Source organism: Garra rufa, chromosome 8, assembly GCF_049309525.1.
Source record: "Garra rufa chromosome 8, GarRuf1.0, whole genome shotgun sequence".
NCBI classification, from domain to species: domain Eukaryota; kingdom Metazoa; phylum Chordata; class Actinopteri; order Cypriniformes; family Cyprinidae; genus Garra; species Garra rufa.
The window spans coordinates 48340481-48355874 of NC_133368.1; the positions used below are offsets into that span (position 1 = coordinate 48340481).

The 15394-nt window shown below is 34.9% G+C and overlaps 1 protein-coding gene across 1 annotated transcript; it reads left to right on the forward strand.

The window, feature by feature from the left end:
• The first annotated feature begins 703 nt into the window (after nucleotides 1-703).
• slitrk5b (SLIT and NTRK-like family, member 5b) lies at nucleotides 704-12380 on the forward strand. The gene is made up of 2 exons (XM_073846115.1): nucleotides 704-837; nucleotides 9458-12380. The coding sequence occupies exon 2, from the start codon at nucleotides 9458-9460 to the stop codon at nucleotides 12059-12061; it is 2604 nt and encodes an 867-aa protein (XP_073702216.1). The 5' UTR covers nucleotides 704-837; the 3' UTR covers nucleotides 12062-12380.
• The last annotated feature ends 3014 nt before the right edge of the window (nucleotides 12381-15394 follow it).

Here is a 15394-nt window from a genome sequence, read left to right on the forward strand (position 1 = left end):
TAAGAAAAGCATTTTTTGCAGTGTACTTATGGATGTCATTGCATTAGACACAGAGAGTGCTTTCATTAAAATATTACACTGCAAAAAAAATCTTTTTTTACTTGTTTCCAGCCAAAACATCAAAAAATTCTTAAATCAAGAAGGATTGTCTAGAAAAGTGAAGATTATTTTCTTGTTTTCAGAAAAGACAAGTCAAAATTAAGCGAGTTTTTGCTTAGAACAAGCTAAATAATCTGCCAATGGGGTAAGCAAAAAAAAAAAAAATCTTATTTCAAACAGAAACAGATTATTTTGTTTGTTTCAAGCTAAAATGCACTTAATTTTGACTTCTTGTTTTCGGAAAACAAGACAATGCTTTTTGCTCCTCTAGAAAATCCTTCTTGATTTAAGAATTTGTAGATATTTTGGCTGGAAACAAGTAGGAAAAGCATTTTTGCAGTGCAATATTTTAATGAAAGCACTGTTTACATCTGAGCTCCCTGGGTCATCCATAAGTATGACTCAAGTGTCCAAATACTTTTTAAGGACACTGCAGTGGCCATTTCTCTCCCTCGCTGACCCCAGTGTTTGATTTAATAAACGTGATTCATTTGAATTCATTCATCATCATCATATGCCAGTGTTTTGTTCCTCCCCCTCCCACATTTGTGGGATGTAGCTTTTGCGATTTCCGAGTCATCGTCATGTTAGTCAGAGAAATGGTTGCCTGACGAGCATCACCGTACACCGGGATCCAGGAAACAATTGAGCTCGGATTAAAATGTAAATACAGCAACAGCGTCAAGGGAAAACCATCTTTCCAGATGAGATGCGCGTTTTGCTCTGCGGTGCACTCGGGTGAGATGAACATTTGCATTGACTGTTTGCGAATTGTCTTTACTTATTTTTTGACACCGATCGATTGCAATACGCGGCGATGGAGAAGTTATTGGCAAACTCGGCGCTATCACAGATTGGAGTGAGTCAATCAATGCCATAGAGTCATGTCATGCTGTCTTGTCAGACATAAATATCCCTCGAACAGGAAAACATGCAAGTGAATTCACAAGCGTGCAAGTGAATCTGTCATTCGGGTGTTCATGAGAGAGAGAGGCGTTTAATGTCGTTCAACTTTTTTCACCAGCTCCTGTCAGTCTCGTTATTGCAGATTTACTTGGATGCAATAATGCAGTTAAAAATAAAACCTCACAGAATGACTGTATATCACCATGAAGACGACCAGCTGGTGGTATATTATCACGCTTGTCGACTACTTACCAGTTAAATAAATATACAGACATGAAACTGAGTCTGAATTATTCTATTTTACTTGCTGTTCGTAAACAATCGGCTTAGCAATGAACACTGCAACATTATTATGCTACCTAATATTAATTTATACGCTCGCTGTTATTAATATGAAATCTTAAGTGAATTATTCTGGACTAAATAACGTGGCTTTTTCTATTTTACGTTCTCACTTATCCAACTCTTTGCATGTCGATCTTCCGACCGATGTTTTTTGTTTGTTTGTTTTGTTTTGTTTTGCAGCTATCCAACGGTTTATCTTTGTCATAAAATCTGTTTTTACTAATGGTTAATTGTCGTACTTACCATTTTGAGTCATATTAGTGTGAGGGTCCAAGTTGTTTGGCTTTTAATATGAATATTTTAGCCATAAGCTATTATAGCCTGTCAGCTAGCGTGACAGAATTAGCATTTAGAAGATAAAATACACATTCAAAACTTGCGCCAATGTGGATCAACGATTTTGTTGACATCACCCTGCACTCAAACATTCTGTCCAATCAAATGCTCGCTAGAGTCAGAAGCGCCCCGCCCCCTGCATTATAAATAGACGCTGAAGCTGCGGCTAAAATCGGTCACTTTTTCCACAGAATTTGTATTTTCTGTTTGGTGAACGGCACGTAGTAATGAACACTACAACATAGAGCTGCTCGATTTCGGCAAAAATCATAATCAGTAAAACTTTATATTAGTGATTAATTTAAAGATAGCAATACAGCAAAAAAAAAAAAAAAAAACCTGAATACTTTTATGCAAGTCTAAAAGCAGTCTAACACAGACATTGAAAGTAATTATTTGAATGTAAAATAAAACGTCTTCACTGTAATAGTTAAACATGCTTTGTTTCTTATTAAAACTACAAAAGTCCTTCATTCAAGAGCAGTGAGTGATTTTTCACTTTGTATTTTTATGTTTTATTAATATTAAGCACAGCAGAAGGAATATTATTTGTCGCAGCTTTAAGTGCAACACGGATCCAATATAACGTTACTGTTACACACGTATTTTCATTCTCAACCGTTTCTGATCATTTAAGACATAACTGACAAGGGTTTACATAAATAATCACCAAGCGCCTCATTTTGAAATATATTTGTGTGTGTATTTGAGCATTTAGGCGCACACCTTGAGCTAAAATATAACTTTACATGTCCGTGTTCTGCTCCGTCTCTGATCGCATACACAGAACAGCGCAAGTTTTCTTATGCGTTATTAAAAACACAACATCAAAGAAACATTAATAAATCAAGTATGTCCCATTTTATGAAAGTCACGTTACACGATTTTGCTGATTTGCATGTGAAATTAGGCTTTTATGGAGGAGTGAAATCGCACCACTGGTAAGGGGGCGCAATAATTGTTTCATCTCGATTACTGCATTTTCATGATCGTTTAAAGCAGAAATCGAAATTAATTGCACAGCCCTACTGCAGCGTTAATAATAGCCTATATTTACTAAATGTTAAGTCAATTATTCTGTACTAAATAACTAACGTGACTTCCTCTATGTTACGGTCTCTCTGATCCAACTCTATGCATGTCGATCTTCCGACCGATGTTTTTTGTTTGTTTGTTTGTTTATTTAGCTTTTGCAACTATCAAATGGTTTATGCTTGTCATAAAAAATGAACACATAGTTAATTGTCGTACAAACCATTTTGAGTCACAAGATGGCGCAATTAGTGTGAGGATCCAAACTTGAAGTCCCAATGAAATCAAAATTGAAGTTTTTTGGCTTTTAGTGTGAATATGTAAGCTAGTGTGCTCCCAAACAATGACGCAAATTGGCTGTTAAAAAAGGGGGCAGGACTGCTGCATATGTCTACCTGTTTCAGTTGAAATTACGTCAACACAGAAAATCAACGCGTGTTTCAAAGCACTTCATTGGACGTTTAAGTCATGCAGTGTGTTCAAGTCCCTGCGGAATTCGTATTTACTTGTCGCGAAGTTGTACGACGTCACGACTTGGTTTTGAGACAAATGGCGATTTACCATAAATTTTCATAAAAATACAGCATTCTACTTAGCTTTACTTATCTGTAACTTTACAAGCTATAAGCTATAATTTACAGCTAAGCAAAATACTCTCTTGCTGTCCGTAGAAAATAATCGCCAATGAACATGCAACATTATTAGGCAAATTTTAATTTATAGTAGGTAACCATACATCCTCTTTTTCCTGGACATGTCCTCTTTTTGGACAACCAGGATTCCTAAATCGCCCAAAATGTCCGGGATTCAGCTTTTGCTTTCTACAGTCGCCATTCATTGTGTGTGTTTATGTATTAAAGCCTTGCGCAGGACGGTTTTCTTAATCCCGCTCCTGCAAACATTATAATATTGAAAAGAATTTCCGCGCATCACAGAGTCACTATCAATATGCAGAGTATTTAATTTGCTTTGGATGCAGCTCGTGTTGAATGTAGGGTTGCCAAATCCGTATTATTTCCACGGAATTGGGCTGATTTTAAACTGTTGCGGCGGGTTCATTTTCTCCCGTGGGTTAAAAGTTTGAAATATTGCATACATTTCATTTGACTGAAATGCTCGTATTGAAACATTTTGCATTCTACCTGTGATAAAACTGTGGGAGATATTAGTTTTGCGGAAGAGGGCCACTGTGGTAGGAAGCTGCAATATGCATAACAGTGACTGTAAAATATGTTCTGGTATGGAAATTACATATTTTAATACCAAAACTAGGACCCCAACCAACCAAGCTTCAGCGTCTATTTATAATGTAGGGGGCGGGTTTTCGGATTCCGGTTTTTGTTTTTTTTCGAATTCTATAGAGCATTTGATTGGGCAAAAAGTTTGATGCAAAGCTGAAGTGCAGGGTGATGTGATCAAAATCGTTGATCCATATTGGCGGAAGTTAGAGTCTGTAAGTTTTGAATGCTTATATATGCTTGGATCTTCACACTAATTGCTTGTGACTCAACCATCTTGTGACTCAAAATAGTTAGCAGGACAATTAACCATTAGTACAAACGTCTTCATCTATTATGAACAGTGTAAACCGTAAAACAAAAAACATCGGTCGGAAGATCGACATGCATATAGTTGGATCAGACAGAACGTAAAATAGATGAAGCCACGTTAGTTATTTATTCCAGAATAATTCACTTAAAAATAGTTTTGGTATCCAAATATGTCAATTCCATACCAAAACTACATTTTAGAGTCACCGTTATGCAGATTGATCATAAGCTTCCTACCACAGTGGCCCTCTTTCACAAAACTAATATCCACCACAGTTTTATCACAGGTAGACTGCTAAATGTTTCAATACAAGCATTTCAGTCAAATCGAATGTATGCAATATTTCAAACTTTTAACTCACGGGAGAGAAATCAACCCGCCGCAACCGTTTAAAGGGGTCATCGGATGCCCATTTTCCACAAGTTCATATGATTCTTTAAGGTCTTAATGAAAATATACTTTGGTTAAAAATTCTCAATAGTAGTGTAAAAAAACACCCTTTTACCCTGTCAAAAATATGAGCTCATTTTATTGCAGGGTCCCTTTAAATGCAAATGATCTCTGTTCACCCCGCCCCTCTCTGCTGAAGGATTACGAGCTGTAATGTTTACTTTAGCCGCGTTTAGCCACATTTAGCAGCGTTTATCGGCAAAACTTGCAAACAAGCACATTATTAAGAAAGGTCATTTGCAAAGATGCATAAAAAACTTTTATACTCGCTTCTGCTGTGGGTGAAGCTGCATCACGAATGATTCACACGAACACAGACGCATATGTAGATCGGGATCAGCGCTTTCCTTTTAAAAACGAAAGATCCTCTGCATCTTCAGCGGTTTAGATGTCGGGAGTAAATGACGACTGCTATGTTCATTATTACATCCAACAACAGAACACCTCAATCGCTCAATCAGAGTCTTCCTCTGCACTGGAGTCACACAATGGCGATCGTATTCGGACTGTTTCAGCTCGGTGAGGGCGGGGCTAAGGTAAGACGCTCATGTCAATCAAATGTGTTTCGTCACACCGATAAGAAGCTGAGAATGAGCTGATTTTAAAAAGGCGATATTACTTTTAAAGATTAAAAAAATACCACTGGGTGGATTTTTATTATTGTAGGGTGGTTGTGTACACAAACTGCCAACACACATTAATGTTCAAACAACATGGAAAAGTTAGTTTTGCATCTGAAATCAGCCCAATTCCGTGGACAAAATACAGATTTGCCAACCCTACATCCAACACGAGCTGCATAGCAACTCTGTGATGCACGATTCATTATTTTTCAATAAATGGCGACTGTAGAAAGCAAAAGCCGAATCCCAGACACTGAGCGATTTAGGAATCCCGGGCCGGACACATTTTAAGTCTACAAAGAGGACATGTCCAGTGAAAAGAGGATGCATGGTCACCCTACTATAAAATAATATTCGCCTAATAATGTCGCGTGTTCATTGCTGATTCTTTTCTATGAACAGCAAGTGAGTATTTTGCATAGCCTTTGAAACATGCATTGTTATTCTCTGTTGACGTAATTTCAACTGAAACAGGAAGACAGGGTGGGACATATGCAGCAGTCCCGCCCCCTTTTTCAACAGCCAATAGCATTTAGTTTATCTCACAGCTTGAGACAGAGCCATTGAGCTTGGTAAAGCTAGGTTTGATATTATCTATATGTAAAATAGCATTCTGTGTTGAATTCAAATGTGTTCGATACATTTTGTGGTCTGCGCCAACTCGCTCATATGATCCACACCATGCTATCGCATCTCTGGACCGGAGCCGACTAAAACACTATCATATTATACATGCAACCTAGTTAGTTTTATTATGATTACATCCACTGCATCCATTGAATCATCCATGCTTTATCACCAACAGGCACCTGAATCTGCAAATCCAGAGTTTCTCATGCGTAATTCGACAATGTGATGCCATTCATATGCACTCAATTGCACCATTAGTTCACTAGGTGCACATTCAAGCGTAAATAGGCAATGCTTCCATTAAATTATTGACTCTTTTACCTTTAAGGCGGGACTAAAGGCAGCATACTGAGTGTTGCAATTTCTTCCTATTCAGTGAAATACAAGCGAACGGCCTGCTCCCTTCATAACGGCTGATATTACAGAGTCAGAACAGCAGCATTGAAGCAGTGGCTTTTGTCTCATGTAACACAGATGTCATCATGCATATCGCTTGTTTTGGATTTAGTATATGTACAGCTGGCAGCGGTTAGCCTACAGTTATATTTGATCCCACTGTGTGCCTTCCACAATATGAGATAAACAAATCTAGACGCTGTTTCAATTCAAAACTCAGTTTAGTGTGCAATGCGCATCAAGTGGCGACACTGCTTTTTGTAAAGAAATGAAAGAAAAATGTCCCTAAAAATATATTTGTATGAACTGCATAGACTTAACAGTATAGGCAACAAGTCTTAAGATGACATAAGGTTTCTAAATATTTCTTGAATTTTGGTGCTACTGAAGGCATTTTACACAACCTGTCCATGATTTTCTTACTTAGTATCTCTGTGTTGTTTTCCAGTACAAACATCTGATATTTTCAAATCAAGATACATTTATGTAAGAAAAAAAAAAATTTAGTCTTGTTTCGACAAGACAAGGATAAAAATAAGCTGCTTTTAGGCAAAAAATAATCTAAAACAAGATTTGCCAGATTAGATTTCTTCTTGCTTTAAGCAAGAAAATCACTTAATTAATGCATTTTCTTAAAAACAAGACTTAATACCGTAAGTCTTTTTGTTTCTCAAGTAAATATGTCTTGATTTAAGAATGTTTAGATATTGGACAGAAATACTAAGTAAGAAAGCCATTTTTTGCAGTGCATCTGTTTTACTTTTAAATAGTTTTATTATTTTGATATTATGCATGCTTATATGGGCCATTCTACAGAATTGGTTCAAAGTCTTTAAAATAATGTGTCTTTTTCCCCAAAAAAATTGTATGTATGCAAATTGTAAAATATCCAAGGTACACATTTCTAGTAACTGTGCAGTTAATTCTCATATTGTATTTACAGAAAGTTTTGGAATATTTGTCTTCTCCCCAAATTTGTCACTATCGAAACACAGTAATAATAATTTAATTAGAAGGGTTATATTAACCTATTAAGATTTTGCTTACATCTAGAATGTAAAGAGCTATTTTATTACTTTTTTCTGAGGTAAATCCATAACAATTCAATTTTTAACAATATTTCAAGTGTAATTTATGAGATTTGTTGTATTTTTAATCAAAATGTTCTTTGTAAAATGCAAGGAGTTGATCACACTGATTTCAAAGTTAAGGATTCATTAGTCTGAATATACACTGCCACTCAAAAGTTTGGGATCAGTAAGATTTTTAATAAAAAATTCTTATATGCTCATCAAGGTTGCATTTACTATTAATAACATTTAATATGATGAAATATTATTACAGTCTAAAATAATGGTGTTCTGTATTAATATATTTAAAAATATAATTTATTCCTGTGATGCAAAGCTGAATTTTTATCGGCCATTATTTTAGTCTTCAGTGGCACATGATTCTTCAAAAAATCATTCTAAAATGCTGATTTATTATCAATGTTGGAAACATCTTTAAAAACACTAAAAATCTTACAGATCCCAAACTTTTGAGCGGTAGTGTATATATATATATATATATTTTTTTTTTTTTTTTTTTTTGCTATTTTATAATTTTTTTTTCTGAGATAAATCCATAACAATTACATTTTAATAATATTTCAAATTCATGAGATTTGTTGTATTTTAAAACCAATTTTTCTTTGTAAATGACAAAAAGTTGATCGTACTGATTTCAAAGTTAAGGATTCATTAGTTTGAATATACACTGAACCAAAAACCGGTTTCGGTAGTGACAGTTCTATGGGATAACACCCAAAAAACAAAGATATCACTTCCGAAACTTCACCAAATGTGGCACATGGTTGGCTAGGACACTTCTGAACAGTTGTACACACATAAAAATGAAATTTTATGGAATAACTCCCAAAAAAGTGTGCTTAATTAAAAAAAAAAAAGGTGTTCGGTAATATCATTCCTTAAAGTTGCACACAGATTTTTCAAGACTTTTCAAAATTTACCTCAAAATAATAAGAACTTCACTTTTTAAAAGAACCAAAAAGATACTTTAAGGGGAGACACCTTCATGCACCTGTCAAATTTTGTCAAAAAAGATTTTGGATTTTGGGAAAAGTGTTTTTTCAGACTAGTGAAAAGAAATCATCCAAAAGACATTGTTAAGTGTTTCTTTCATAGCACTTTATCTATTTGTGTCAATAGATTTCAATTACAATGCATATTTTTAAAGTCTGTTTTCTCAAAATGAGTTTTTTCTCCTACACTGAGCCATAAATCTCCAATTCAATAGCACTTACATCAAACTTTACATTTTTATTCCTGTCTATATCCTGAAGGTTTTTACAGAGGGATTTGTTCATATATAATTTGCTTGATTTTTAATTTTATTCCTCAAAAAATGGTAAAAAATATAGTGTTTCTTGTCTATTCTAAGTTTTTTCTGAATTATGTCGTGATGAAATAAGATACCCAAAATTCCTTTTGTAAAAACTGACTCTAATATGTCAAAAAATAAATAAACTTTTACATTTTGAAACTGACTTCATCCAGTGTTTAAATTTTTGTGCTAGAAATGTATGCAAATTAGCGCATATTTCATTAAATAATGCCTCGTTTGCATATTTAAATCTAACATTTTAGAAAACTTGTAATACAAAAAATGTTTGCAGTTATCAATGTAATCAATCAACTGGGTAAGTAAAGTCATAACTATTAGTTAATTTTTTTAAACCCTATTCACCTGCAGTGTCTCGCCTTAAAAACCACAATGGAAAAAAAATACAAAAATTATTTCAATATCATTTTCATAAGTTGAAATTTAGGAGTTAAGGTTTGGAATGCCCACCTCCAAATTGAAAGTACCCAATAAATGATAATTTTATATATATATTAAGCTTACTGATACTTTAAATATTATTGTGGGTTAGATAAAATAGATGTGTTTTTTGGTTGTGGGACAGCAGTTTGCACCAATTCTATGGCCCAAATACTGAGCTACATTTAATTATTTGCATTTACCATTGATTTTATATGCTGAAATCCTCTTGTCCATGAATTAACATTGCATATTTCTCTTTTCAGATGACAGCACACATCTCTACTCAACCATCCATCGTCACAAACATGCATATGTGGATATTGGCCATATCGTCTTTCGCCACGCTCTTCACCTTAATTGAGATGTTCGACATTTACGAGGATATATGTACTGGCCTGTGTGTCTGTGAAGACAGAGATGGGATATTTACAGCCAGCTGTGAAAACAGAGGAATTAACAATCTGTCAGAGGTAACGCCTTTGCACTTCACTGCATATCATCTCCTGCTCACAGGGAACCTGCTAAAGAAAGTCTCGCTCGACGACTTCGTGCATTACGAAGGACTCACCAATTTGCATCTGGGCAACAACGACATATCAGAAATCGAAGACGGTGGATTTAACGGACTCCAGGGGTTAAAGCGACTCCATCTAAACAACAACAAAATAGAGGTGCTAAAAGACGACACATTCCTCGGACTTGAAAGCCTTGAGTACCTACAGATTGATTATAATTATATCAGCCACGTCGAACCGAAAGCCCTAAGCGCTTTGCGTCATTTGGAAGTGCTCATCCTTAATGACAATTTGCTCTCCGCTCTGCCAAACAACATCTTTCAGTACGTTCCTTTAACTCATCTCGACCTGAGAGGCAATCAACTCAAAGTGCTCCCCTACAATGGCCTTCTAGAGCACCTCAGTCACATTGTGGAGTTACAGCTCGAGGAAAACCCGTGGAATTGCTCATGCGAACTCATCGCGCTAAAAGCCTGGCTCGAGAGCATATCCTACACGGCGTTAGTCGGAGATGTGGTTTGCGAGACTCCCTTTCGGTTGCACGGACGCGACCTCGACGAAATCTCCAAACAAGAACTGTGTCCACGCAGAGCCATCGCCGAATACGAAATGCGTGCAGAACCGGCGCACAGCAGCGAGATTCTTTACAAAACCACGTCTGCGAGTTTTATACCGGGATTTGCTTCTTCAACCATCCTGCGAGCCACAAAAAGCAGCCGCTTATCCGGGAAGCTCCGGGTCAAACCCACTTCGCGCTCGTCTTCGAGCAAGCCGCAGAATTACGGTCCGATGTTGGCGTACCAAACCAAATCGCCCGTTCCCCTAGACTGTCCCAATGCTTGCACATGCAATTTGCAAATCTCAGACCTTGGGTTGAACGTCAACTGCCAGGAGAGGAAAATCGAAAGCATTTCGGAACTCGATCCCAAGCCGTACAATCCCAAAAAGATGTACCTCACCGGAAACTACATCTCTTCGGTTTGCAGCTCCGATTTTAATGGCGCAACCGGATTGGATTTGCTCCACCTAGGCAATAATCGCATCGCAATCATTCACGATAGGACATTCGGCCAGCTTATTCACTTGAGAAGGCTGTATCTTAACGGCAACTTAATCGAGAGGCTCACCGAGGATATGTTTTACGGTTTACAAAGCTTGCAGTTTCTCTATTTGGAGTACAACGTCATTCGAGAGATCGCGGTTGGAGCCTTCCAGCAGGCGCCCAATCTCCAACTCCTGTTTCTCAACAACAACCTTCTCAAGACTCTACCACTTGGGGTCTTTGACGGATTAAGCCTGGCTCGATTGAATCTGCGAAGCAATCATTTCCGAACTCTTCCGGTTGGAGGCGTTCTCGACGACCTTGCGTCTTTGGTCCAGATTGATCTCTTCGAGAACCCTTGGGATTGCTCTTGCCTCGTGGTGGAGATGAAAAACTGGTTGGAGCAGCTTAGCACGGGGACTGTGGTGAACAGCGTCGTTTGCGAATCTCCGTTGAGTCTCGCAGGAGAGGATTTGAGATACATTCGAGGGCCTCATCTTTGCCCGGAAAGCTCTAATACGCAATCTTCCGTTGTCCCGCCCTCGGAGGAATCGTTTCCAGGCAGTACTATTACTTTGGAAACCGCTTTGGATTATGATACGCAGTATCCCGCTGTTCCTCTTTCAGTACTGATACTTGCTTTGTTGCTTCTTTTTATATTATCGGTTTTCGCTGCCGCTGGGCTGTTTGCCGTCATAATGAAGCGGCGTAAAAAGTCTGAACGACTAGCTTCGGTGACTGCCAATGCGAGCTCCTTTAATGCGATTTACACCGATAGGACGAAGTCGAGAACATCGGCGGGACATGTCTATGAGTACATCCCACCCAGAGCTGAAAGTGCTGCGAAAAATGGCCCGTTTAGCGATGGGAGCGGGATTGAGAGTTACAGGGACTTCGAAGAACTCAATAGGGTTCTGGCATCCAATTCGGATGAAGATGTCGGGAGCAACGCGATCAGCTCTGAGTTTAGCGCTGGCACTCCAGACGCCCTCAACAGACATTCTCCAATCTTGGACGATAATTACTTTTACCGAGATATCTTGGCTAGGGACCAGCAGGCCTCTTACAGAGGTAATTTACCATGTAAGCATGGCACAAATGCAGCGGCTCACTGCGCGCCAGACTTTGACGCCAGACATCAATACTTGAATCCGGAAAGGGTACAGCAGACCATGGTGTACTGCTCGACGCCAGCCACCGTCTACATAGAGCCCAACCGAAGCGAATATTGGGAACTGAAAGCCAAGCTGCATTTCGAACCGGACTATTTGGAGGTTCACGAGAAAAGGACGACGTTCACGCAGTTCTGAAATACGGATTTGGCTTTTTTTAATAAAACAATATCTGGGAGATATTAGGGGTGATCTCACAAAAAAATTATTGCAGCTCAAAATTTAAAAGAAAGGATTTTTTAAAATGTTTTTTTATATTTTATATTTATAAATGTATATTTTATTTATATTTTGCACAAAGGAAATTAAGCCTAATTATTACTTTTGTTTTTCATTTATGAATTTTCTTTTGCATTGTGACATTTTTGCTCAATCATTAAGTGTGGTGTACCTCATTTCCATTTTCTGATTGCAAATCAAAAAAATATAATAATAATAATAATAATAATATTATTATAAAATGGAGCCTAGTTATTACTTATTGTTTTTACTATTATTTTTCTAATCGTCTTTTGCATTGTGACAAGCATGCCCCTCCTCATTTCCATTTTCATACTGGAAAAAAAATAAAATAATAAAAAATATAATAATAATATAATGTGAAAAAATATTTAAATATATATATATATATATATATATATATATATATATATATATATATATAAGCCTAAATATTACTGTTATTTTTATTTATTAATTTTCTTTTGCATTGTGAAATTTTGCCGGACCATTAAGTGTGGTTTCCTTCTTTCCATTTTCATATTGGAAATCAAAAAGTATAATAATAATAATAATAATAATATAAACCAAAGCCTAGATATTACTATTATTATTTTTACTATTATTATTATAATTGTCTTTTGCATTGTGACAAAAGCATGTGTCTCCTCATTTCCATTTTCATATTGAAAAAATAATAATAATAATAATATAAAAAAATAATCTATGATAAATAATTTATATATAACATCTATAATACCCTAATAATTTTTTTATTAATTTTTATTTGCATTGTGACATTTACAAGTATGTTTTCCCACATGTCCATTTTTATATTTCAAAAATAAATAAATAAATAAATAAAATAATAATAATAAAATAAATGATGATAATATGTGGGGGAAAATATTTAAATAATAAATTATAAATATATATTTTTTTATAAATGCGTATTTTATTTATATTTTACATTTTACAAAGAAAATGAAGCCTAGTTATTACTATTATTTTTTATTTATTCGTTTTGCATTGTGACATTTTGCTGGACAATTAAACATATTTTCCCTCATTTCCATTTTCATATTGCCATGTTTTAAATAAATAAATAATAATAATTATTATTATTATCATTAATATGGTAAATATTTAAATAATATACAATTTAATTAATTAATTTACTTATTTATCACAAATAAGTAAATAAATACAATAACAATAAATAAATAAATTAATAATAATAATAATCATTAATGTGGAAAATATGAAACAATTTTTTATTTTTTTTTGCAATGTAACAATGGAAATCAGTGGAAATTTGCAAGTAAATGTGTAAATGTATTTTATGATGTAAAAATAATTATGTTCCACATTATTGAGATTTTTTTTTTTTTTGCAGTGTATCAATGTAAAGTGTTGTTATACAGTCTTTAACACGGCTTTAAATAAATGCATTATTAAAAATACTTTCGATCTTTAGTTAACTAACAAAAACATGCACAATTAATTGACACGATGCAACAAATCTTAATAATCCTTCAAACCAGGTTCACTTTTCTAATGCAAAATAATTTTTTCTTTTAAATTTTGGGGGTTTTGTGAGATTCACACCATATTCTCATACATACCGTGCATTAAACAACTTTCTTTTACTTCTGTATCATCTGTTTAATACATTCTGAGATCCTTGAATGAGTTCTGTGTGAATATAAAAGTGACGCTTGTCTTAAAGACGTAAGATGTTGTGACGTTCACATTTCTATCAGACTTTTCCTAACTTGTGACGAAAGGGACAATCTGTTTCATTGTGTTTTCTGCAGATCTTTGCACTTTTTTTGCAATGGTTAAATTATACTAAGAAGAATTTTGTAACATGTACAATTGTAACATTTCTATTGACAGTCTTGTCAGGCAAACCAATTACTTTTTAGATTTAATTAATGCTGGGAAAATTCGTTTTTTGTTCCTTTTGAAAATTTTTGACTATGTGTACATGATCTAAAAGGCATATGCAGTCAAAGCACAAAATGTACAGTATATACAGGTCACAGTGGCTGTGCAATATTATAAACACCCTTTAACTCTCTGCTTGTGTTCGGATTCCTGTCACACCTTTGATGTTCCTGGACAGAAATGACCGGACTCCAAACAACTGTTTATAAATCTCTCATTATGCTATTTAATCACCAAATATTGGATTCAATTAATTTGAAAACTTGTTTTCTTTCATTTAGGACTGGTTTTGTGTTTCTATTTGCATCTGATTAATAATAAGCCTCATTTATCTGAAAGTAGGCACCTCATTTTTTGAGTGAAAAAAGGCTGTTTTTATGAATAATTTTCACAATATGCGATAAAAAAAAAATTATAATAATTTGAACTGTTTCTCAGACTAGTGTGCTTTAATGTTTAATCAGGAAGCTTGCTTTTATTTTGTATAAAATTGCAAAAAGTCACCCTTGTGGTGTTCCCGGTTTAAATTTTTTTTTTCAAACAACTGCTTATAAATCTTGCATTTGCTATATTGTCACCAAATATTGGATTCATTCTTTTTGTCAGCTTGTTTTTTTTTAAATTTAGGACTGGTTTTGTGTTTCTATTTGCATCTGATTAATCGTAGGCCTCATTTATCCGAAAGTAGGTACCTAATTATTTGAGTGAAAAGAGCTGTTTTTATGAATAATTTTCACAATATGAGACAAAAAATTATACAAATGTGCACTGTTTCTAACACTAGTGTGCTTTAATGTTTAAAAAGGAAGTTTGCTTTTAAATGCTTTTATTTTGTACAAAATTGCAAAAAGTCACACTTGTGGTGTTCCGGGTCAAAAATGACCCGACTCCAAACAACTGCTTATTAATCTCTAATTTGTTATCTATTTTCACCAAATATTGAATTCAATCTTTTTGAAAACTTATTTTCTTTCATTTAGGACTGGTTTTATGTTTCTATTTGCATCTGATTAATCGTAGGCCTCATTTATCTGAAAGTAAAACGTACCGTCAATAGCTTTTTATGAATAATTTTCACAATATGAGATAAAAACTTTAACTAAAATTGTTTATAATCATTGTTTATCACACTAGTGTGCTTTAATGTTTAATCAGGATTGACAAGTGTGACTTTTTGCAATTTTGTACAAAATAAAAGCAAACTTAACTGATTAAACATTAAAGCACACCAGTGTAAGAAACAGTTCAAATTTGTATAATTTTTTGTTAGGTGCCTACTCTCTGATAAATGAGGCTTACGAT

Coding starts and splice junctions, on each gene's coding strand:
- slitrk5b (XM_073846115.1), top strand. CDS start 9,458: ATGACAGCACACATCTCTACTCAACCATCCATCGTCACAAACATGCAT.